The sequence below is a fragment of the Trachymyrmex septentrionalis genome, unplaced genomic scaffold, assembly GCF_001594115.1.
Source record: "Trachymyrmex septentrionalis isolate Tsep2-gDNA-1 unplaced genomic scaffold, Tsep1.0 scaffold259, whole genome shotgun sequence".
In the NCBI taxonomy this organism is placed as follows: domain Eukaryota; kingdom Metazoa; phylum Arthropoda; class Insecta; order Hymenoptera; family Formicidae; genus Trachymyrmex; species Trachymyrmex septentrionalis.
In genome coordinates this window covers 195121-204716 of record NW_017305418.1, presented here as the reverse complement: position 1 = coordinate 204716, position 9596 = coordinate 195121, and the positions used below count along the sequence as shown (strand labels likewise).

The 9596-nt window shown below is 34.0% G+C and overlaps 1 protein-coding gene across 8 annotated transcripts; it reads left to right on the top strand.

Annotated features, from left to right (window-relative positions):
• The first annotated feature begins 889 nt into the window (after positions 1 to 889).
• LOC108749072 (dynamin-like 120 kDa protein, mitochondrial) lies at positions 890 to 8734 on the top strand. 8 transcript variants are annotated; one of them, XM_018487578.1, is made up of 18 exons: positions 891 to 1121; positions 2594 to 2837; positions 2991 to 3126; positions 3227 to 3358; positions 3844 to 3888; positions 4312 to 4401; positions 4491 to 4648; positions 4721 to 4884; positions 4977 to 5241; positions 5316 to 5507; positions 5587 to 5771; positions 5840 to 6001; positions 6059 to 6246; positions 6337 to 6551; positions 6655 to 6912; positions 6992 to 7192; positions 7300 to 7504; positions 7764 to 8734. In XM_018487578.1, the coding sequence occupies exons 1-18, from the start codon at positions 1093 to 1095 to the stop codon at positions 7826 to 7828; spliced, it is 2934 nt and encodes a 977-aa protein (XP_018343080.1). In that variant the 5' UTR covers positions 891 to 1092; the 3' UTR covers positions 7829 to 8734. The 8 variants fall into 8 exon arrangements, with proteins under 8 accessions (XP_018343084.1, XP_018343080.1, XP_018343079.1 ...); XM_018487577.1 differs by having other exon boundaries at positions 4309 to 4401; XM_018487582.1 differs by lacking the exon at positions 4312 to 4401 and having other exon boundaries at positions 890 to 1121.
• The last annotated feature ends 862 nt before the right edge of the window (positions 8735 to 9596 follow it).

Here is a 9596-nt window from a genome sequence, read left to right as displayed (position 1 = left end):
GAGATATCTCACTGGCCTAATTTTCACCGAGGATTTAAACCGGATCAAAATGTAAAAACCAACGAACTACAGTCGAGCATTCTCCTGTTGTTCGACTGTTGATTGGTTCTTGCATTCTAATCTGGTTTAAACCCTTGGTGGAAACTAGGCCACTTTTACATTCAGGGTATCAATCATGAAACTTTATCTTTAGGATGAAAAGTAAAAATTTTTATCATTAAAATTAATTTTTCACTTTTCACTTTCCGTCCTAAGAATAAAGTTTCATGATTGATACTCAGATTAAAAGTCAATGCGATACTACAATACTATGAAGAGTTTTTTATTGGTCAATTTGTAAAATTCTGTCTACTAATTGGTCCATCAAATGGCTGCAGGATGTTTATTTTGCAACTGTTGAAAGTTTTCTTCGCGTTGATTATGCTTTTAGATCAAGAGAAATGGTCCTATCTCAGCAGATAATCATAAAACGATTGCAAAACTGTTGTGTTTTGCTGAACGCAGCCAATGTTTTCAAAGCATTTGGGAAATTTTGACCACAGCCTAAGTTAGTATACAACAGCCTAATGTGCACTGAGTGAGCACTAGTTCTGCCAGTGAAAAATGCTATAGGAAACGCATGGTGGACGAATTCTCGCTTTTCTTTGGTGCATCCAGAGGCACGATCGCTCACTGAGCATAAGCTCTTGCATCTGATTGGCATATTCTGTTAGAACTAAAAATATAGACCAAACAGATACAAAAATTCACTGAGCGTTCAGTGAGCGATCGTGCTTCTGGATGCACCTCTTGACGCGCCGTAAAGTCTAGGAATTTTTTCGCTGTAATTTCATATTTCTTTAAGAGAAACAAGGGACAACCTTGCGGGAATCATGCCGTGTGCAATGCGTAATGTCTCCCAATATTTCTGAACAGGTGATGAGTCGGGATGTATGTAATGCCCGGATCATCGGATTTTCGAAGACATTTTACACCTTTGATTTCCTGACTTACGTCACACTCATCTCGCATGCACGTGGAATTGTATAAATATTTTTCGGCTACCACAGTCGCCGTTATTCATCGACGACAGTCAAGAATTGCTCCGATAAAATGGAGCAAATCATTTGCGGAAAATTCGGGTGAGAGATATACGCAATTATAATTGAGATAATTATACAGTTTAGCTACTACTTTAAAAATCCTACTTTAAAAATCAATAAAATTAAGTAACTCTTACTTTGCCCGTTACTTATTATTATTTGTTTTGAATAAAATTAAACTTATTCGACGCGTTTTTGCATGAAACGAAAGAATTTGGCAAAAAAAAAGCGTCGCTTTGTCCTGTGAGTCGAGATATTGAGCATTAAAGTTTATAACTATTAAGGTTAGGAAATATCTGTCACAGAGACAAAATGAGATCTATAATTGTATTGTTCCACATGGGTTTCGACTTTTACGAAGCGACTCTCACCTCTCCCATTGCAAAGGGGCGCATGACTTCTATAATTGTACTGTTGTTGTTGTGGTTAGAAAATCTGTAGACAGTGGGGTGTATAGATTAGTGCTTTGGTTCGGGGCGGCTACACTGCCCTGAACAAAAAAAACATATCCTACCCGCTTGGAGCCTAATTACTTAGAAATTGCAGCTAAACAGTAAAAGACCGCTTTAAAAAGACTTCTTATACTCCAATGTCTTCATGGGTTAGAAATATTTCAAGCGGACACTGTCTAGGCTGCAACTTCTAGGCGGTTAAGCCCCAAGCGAGTAGGATGTTTTATTTTCTCTGGGGCGGCTACGCCGCCCCGAACCAATAAGCACTAGTCTATACACTGCACTGTCTATATGATAGACTAATGATCGTGTTACGTAGTAAACACTTTAGTCAACTTTAATGCTCATATCTTGCTTCGCAGAGCCCTGGACATTTTTCAGATTCTTTCATTTTACGCATAAACGTCGAATGAATCTAATTTTATCAAAATCGGAGATAGCTCTTCTGAAGAATTACCCTCATTTTGTCTCTGTGACAGATTTCCTAACCTCAATAGTTATAAACTGTAACACTTATTTATATTTCGGCTCACAGGACACAGCGACACTTTTTTTTGTCGGATTCTTGCGTTTCATGTAAAAACGCGTCGAATAAGCTTAATTTTATTGATTTTTGAGGTGGGATAGCTAAACTGAATAATTACCATAATTAAAATGAAACGAACTGACGAACTGTTTTTTATTTACTAAATTTGTACGTTACATAAAATGATACAATTAAATATAATTCATATTTTTTGCAATAGAACATCTGCTTGCTACGATAGGTTAGAACTTAGCACTTCTCTATCGTTATTAAATTAAATTTAAGATACACTAATTTACAAAAGTATAAGAAAATTGGAGGGGATAGCATTACATTGTAAATTTATATATAAAAACTTTTTTTTGTTATAATTTTTTTTCTCTTTTCTCTTGTATTTATTTTTTATTTTCTTTGTGCCTTTCTCTTGAACTTCTCTTTGTCTTAAATTTTTTTAAGCTTCATAATTTTACTTATTAAGAATAATTTATAGTTTTTCTGTACCCTAGCTGAATTAACATTTGTTTTTTTTTTAGCCATGGCATTTTGCTAGTTTCCAGAACCTCTAGATATCCAATAACCATTATTACTACACGGAAGTTAATGTCTGGAAAATTTAATAGACATTGCAAGCCGTTGCTAGCATCACCACAACTAAGATACTTTGCAAATCCATATCGCGGATACGCTATGGTGATAGCAAAGATATTAAGAGGAGCATTAAAAATTCGATATCTTCTCTTGGGAAGTGCAGTCGGTGGTGGCTTTACCTTACAGAAAGTAAATGTTGCAAGCTTTCTTTCTTAGCACCATTCTTGCCCTTCTGTTGATCATTTCTTACCAAATATTAAATATAATTATAATTGTTAGAAACTAATTATTAGAAATTATAATTGTTAAATATTTATTATAATCACAATATCATCCATTTAGAAATATGAACAGTGGAGGGAGGGACTACCAGATTTGGGATGGCTAGAAAATCTAATGCCCACCGAAAAACAGTGGCAAGACTTCCGCGAATCACTCATGTCAATTAGGGGCAATGTAGCTGATAAGATTGAGATTGGTAAGCAGGACGAATATACGGCCATTTGAATCTGTGAAAATGTGAGGCAAAATAAAACGCGTTAATTTTTACAATAAAATAATTAGCAAATGTAAAACAGATCCACGTATAAAGGAATTTGGGATAACTAAATATCGAGAATATAGGACCTGGTTTGATCAAAGACTAGATGATGCTATTAAGGCAGCGGAAAATCATCAAAATAGTTATCAAGAGAATAACTCAATACAGAGTGAGTGACGAGCCTGTTAACGAGTCATTCCTTGATATATATTCATACATCACATTCCTAACAATCTATAATTATTTATCGAATGTCCTGTTTTGTCCATTCATTCTTCCGTTATTATATTCCTCTATTTGCCTGACATTTTCTTTCCTGTCAATAAATCACTACAAAATATAGATTGATGCCATATGTAGTTCCTTTCCAGTTCCTTTAATTGTTGTGATTCATTTATGTATAACGTTCATTTAAATTTACATATTGTATACAAAAATATGCATGATAAAGCAGTTTGTGTTAACATCAATATATATTTTCGTTTGCTTATTTGTAAAATTTAATTAGAATATTTGCATTCTTAAAAAGAAAATTAATTTGCAATTGAATATTAGATATTTTACGTAAATTTAATGATATGTAATTTATTTCTACAGAGCACTATATTTCACCTATATTTGTATCGTTAATTTATTGTGGTCTGTTCTATTCAGGTGCATTTGATACTATCTCAATGATAGCAAAACAAAGTTATTCAGGTGTGTAAAGACAAATTATTTTACACATTCTGTCCATTCAGCATTTTATAGACAATATAAACAAATAACTTCTTGAAAATTAAAAAGTAATTAATGCTGCAAATTTTTGTTAGCAAATAAGTTATATTTATATATTAAACAGCTAGAATCCAATAACATAGATACAACGTAGATACACGTTTTAAATACTGAATGGGACAGAACCATTTGCGTTTTTATTTTACTACTTTATTTGCATGTACAGGGCAACATTATTCTTCATCTTTTTTTTTATTTTAATTTTATCATACACAAAACTGCTTATGCACATAAAATAGTTCCATTAATTTTTCATATCAGTTGATACTAGCTTTCTTGCATTTTTACAGAACAAATTACAAATTATTACACATTAAAAATACGTGCTGTCTTATTTTTAAGCAGAAACAAAAGAACATTTGTCCAAAAATGTGGTTGCCTTTGCACGTCCATTGGCTAGTGATAATAATACTGAGGAGGAACGTAAGAAAGCTCGTACGTACATATCATTGATTTACGTCATCACGATCGAAAATTATTTAATATTCTCACAATGTTTTCTCTCTCACCTTTTCCTATTGAAGAATCTTCGCAACAGAGGATGGACGCCATGCAAGATGAGCTGATGCAGATACAACTGAAGTATCAACGCGAAATAGAGAGACTAGAAAGAGAGAATAAAGAATTACGCAAGCAGATACTTTTACGAGGAAATCAGAAGTTTACCAACAAAAAAATTAAAGTAATTTGCACACACCTCGCATTAGCATATGCGATTTAATTTAATTGTATTTCACGTTTTTCTTGCTTTTAGAAATCATTAATCGATATGTATAGTGATGTCTTGGATGAACTTAATGATTACGATAGTGCCTATTCCACTGCTGATCATTTACCTAGAGTAGTAGTCGTTGGTGATCAAAGCTCCGGTAAAACATCCGTGCTTGAAATGATTGCTCAAGCAAGGATATTTCCAAGGTATTTCTCTACTTTTTATATTCTTTTGTATATTATTAATATATCGTTAAAACATAAAGAATATTGATAATTGATCATTACTGTATGTGCAGAGGTGGAGGTGAAATGATGACGAGAGCGCCAGTCAAAGTCACATTGAGCGAAGGCCCGTATCATATAGCGCAATTCAAAGATAGCTCCAGAGAATTTGATCTCACGAAGGAGTCGGAATTAGCAGAACTCAGACGGGAGGTAGAATTGCGAATGAAGAATAGCGTTAAGAACGGAAAAACGGTCAGTCCGGATGTCATTTCCATGACGGTGAAAGGACCAGGCCTTCAACGTATGGTTCTAGTCGATTTACCTGGTATTATTAGCGTATGTATACGATATTTTTATACTATACATTTTCAAGAAAAATCTACTTACAAAATTTTAAAACTGTGATACAGACGGTTACCGTTGATATGGCAGAAGACACTCGTGAAGCAATCAGACAAATGAGCCAACAGTATATGAGTAATCCTAATGCGATCATTCTTTGCATACAAGACGGCTCTGTTGATGCAGAAAGAAGTAACGTGACCGATCTCGTAGCTCAAATGGATCCATCAGGCAAAAGAACGATTTTTGTCTTGACAAAAGTATGAAATGTTTTTTGTGTTATAATAAAAAAAAATAATGAATGCAAATATTACTGCAATTGTTGTTATTTTGCGACAGGTTGACATGGCGGAAGAGAATTTGACTAATCCTGAGAGATTGCGCAAGATATTATCCGGTAAACTGTTTCCAATGAAAGCGTTAGGCTATTTTGCCGTAGTCACTGGTCGTGGTAGACAAGATGACAGTATACAAACGATCAAGGATTATGAGGAAAAGTTCTTTGGAAATTCCAAACTCTTCAAGTAAGTCTAGACATAAACTTATGCATAAGCACGACATTAAATGTGTTGATGAACTTCTGATTATTCAGAGATGGTCTAGCAATGTCTGGTCAAGTGACCACCAAAAACTTGAGCTTGGCGGTAGCCGAATGCTTTTGGAAAATGGTTCGTGAAACGGTAGAACAACAAGCAGATGCATTCAAAGCCACGAGATTCAATTTAGAAACTGAATGGAAGAATAATTTTCCAAGGTAAGTAATTAAAAGAAGCAATTTTAGTTTCATCAATTTATTTTATTATAAATTTAGGTTAAGGGAACTGGACAGAGATGAGCTATTTGAAAAGGCACGGGGTGAAATTTTAGACGAAATAGTCAACTTGTCCCAGGTATCACCAAGACACTGGGAAGAAGTGCTAATGTCTCGAAATTGGGACAAAGTCAGTATGCACGTTTTTGAAAATATCTACTTACCTGCTGCTCAAAGTGGAAATCCAAGTATAGTATATTGATAAATTATTTTTTCGTTGAATAGATGGAGACCTTAGTTTTCTAAAATTAATGTTCTCTTGTTAATGTTCTTTACAGATACGTTCAATACCACTGTCGACATTAAACTCAGGCATTGGGCAGAACAACAACTGCCTGCACGTAGCGTCGAAAGTGGATGGGAATGTTTGCAACAAGAATTTCAGAATTTTATGTCACAGGCTCGGCTTAGTCCAGATCACGATAACATTTTCGACAACCTCAAAAACGCTGTAGTAAATGAGGCAATGAGACGTCATTCATGGGAAGAGAAAGTAAAAATATAAAAAAATACTTTAATAATTTATTTCTATCTTTTTCCCATTTTCTTTTATAATGTTAATGAATTAGAGACATTAAAAGGCACATTCTTTTTAGGCATCAGAAATGCTACGTATTATTCAACTTAACATCTTGGAAGACAGAAGTGTGAATGACAAACGTGAATGGGATCAAGCTGTACGTTTTTTAGAAACTTCAGTTAAAGAAAAATTGCAGAGTACAGAACAGATTCTGCGCGATATGCTGGGTCCTAATCGCAAGGAACGATGGATGTATTGGCAGAATCAAACCGAGGAGCAGCAGAAACGTACGGCGATTAAGAACGAACTGGATAAAATTCTTTATGCCGACAAAGTACGTATGCACGGATAGTTACAGTTAAGTAAAACTGTTACTGTTTTGCTACATTTATTTAATGTATTCCTGATTACAGAAACATGCGCCTACTTTAACACATGATGAGCTCACAGCTGTTAGGAAGAATTTACAAAGAAACGGATTAGAGGTTGACAATGAATTTATTCGAGAGACGTGGCATCCTGTGTACAGGAGATTTTTCCTACAACAAAGTTTAGCGAGAACATATGATTGTAGAAAAGGATATTATCTATATCACACAGGACATGAAAACGAAGTACGTTAAAAGAATACAAAAAAAATTATACACTAAAAATATGTACACTTAAATAATCATTTTAGAACCTGTCTATTTGAACATTTTTATAAACAAAATTCTTTTAGATGGAATGTAATGATGTAGTACTCTTCTGGCGAATTCAACAAATGCTAAAAGTCACCTCAAACGCATTGAGGCAACAAATCATGAATAGAGAAGCTCGGAGACTAGATAAAGAGATTAAAGAAGTTCTTGAAGATTACAGTCAAGATAACGAAATTAAGGAAAAGTTACTCACAGGCAGACGAGTCACATTAGCAGAAGAACTTAGTATGTACTTATTACAATATAATATTTCTCTACCGTTAATTATTCTTGTAAATATGATAAAGTGTTGGATTTCGGAATTGATTTAGATATTTTTTTAGTAATTATTTAATATTATTATATTAATAAATTATATATGGGCGAGTTCAAATATATCAAATATAAAAGTAATAAATAAATGCATGATCAGTATTAAATAGAAAATATTTAAAATATCTTATTGCTATTAAATTACATCGCTAATTAGCATTTTTATTTCCAGAACGGGTCAGGCAGATCCAAGAGAAATTAGAAGAATTTATTCAAGCGCTAAATAAAGAGAAATGAGCATAGTAAATGAGATATCGACGTTGAGCACTATATTGCACGTAAAGCAAACCTTTAACATAGTTCGCAATTGAATGAATATGGTATACATAAGTGTATGTGTGTAATATAATGAATATTTAAAAATTAATTTCTTGAAAAAAAACGTGAATACGCATTTTTACAGTTTGATTTGAAAAATCAATTGCTAATTGAAGAACCGAATTCACAATTCGTCGACATATTAGTGTAGGCATATGGTAGTCCACAAAGTAACTGCCTATGATCTTAGTAACTTTATGTAACAAATAAGTTAAAATCTTAACACTCTAATACAGTTCAGATTCAGACATTTGTAAATATGCGACATGTGATTAAAATGTGAAAAAATCTTATTGATTTGTGTGCATACAAAGATTCTTGAAATGCATTGATTCGTAATTATTTCTTAAACAATTGTATTTATACCAAAATGTAACGATATTACACTATCACGTCATGATTATAAATTTATTGTCTTACGAGCAGTAATAATAGCGATAAAGTAGGGCTGTTATTGCGACATATTGCAAAATGTATACAAAAATGATAAAAATATAAAATGCTATTGCGATAAATAACAAAATATTCATATGTTTGATAATTTTAATATGAGAGTTTTTCACTAGCAGAACTGGTGCGCATTCTAGGCATGCTTACCGAGCGATTGTATGTGATTAGTTGGATCTATATATAAATAACAACCAATTATGTTCATTTGCTTGGCGAGCAGACTAGCCGTTTTGTCAACTTGAACACGCTAAATGGCTGCGTTCAGCAGAACACAACAATTTTGCAACCGTTTTATAACTGTTTGGTGAGATAGGATCATTCTTCTAGATCTAAAAATATAATTTAATCAGCACGAAGAAAACTTCCAACAGTTGCGAAATAAACATTTTGTTGAACGCAACCAATGGTTTCTACCGAGAGTTTAATCCGGATCAGAATGTAAGAACCAACCAATTACAGTCAAGCATTCCCCTGTCATTCGACTGTAATAGGGGAATACTCGACTGTAGTTGGTTGGTTTTTACATTCTGATCCGGATTAAATCCTCGGTGGAAATTAGGATTGATATATTGTTACATCTCAGGGAGGCTCGGCCGGTTCCTCGATTTTAAACTATAGCCGGGAGCACATAGAAAAAGATCATAAGACGTAATCAGTAAGAAAATCATAAGATTGTATTCGCTATTAGCCTTACGGTCTCTATCGTGATTGGGCAATTCGCTTACTGATTACGTCTTACGGCTTTTGTATGTGCTATGGGCTTAACCTGAGGCTATGCGATACGAATTCGCAATTTCGCGTATCAAAGGGAGTCGTAGCCGAATTTATCCAAGTTACCGATTGATTAAAGACGAGCGCTAGATATTCCGATTATAGTGGATTCCGAATCATTCTACGGTTGTTCTCCCGCTTACTCTGGATAAGCCGGATAAGCGACGAATCTTTCTAATACTTCGGGACAGTCGGGACAACTTGCGATGGCATGCAGAATGACAGTTAATATAGAACATACACTACAGGATTCGAAACGTTCAAGGAGTCCTAAATAAATGTAATACCGTAAGACCCTTCAATAATTCCTCTTTTCGTTTTCCGACGTGGAAGTATAGCATTCAGAGCAATTGATGATACTGCTTTTCCTATGCCGAAAAAATATGCGAAGAATACGCAATATGCACTATATAACGTAAAATACGGATTAACTGCAGAGATTCGAGCGAATAATACAGTTGTTAAC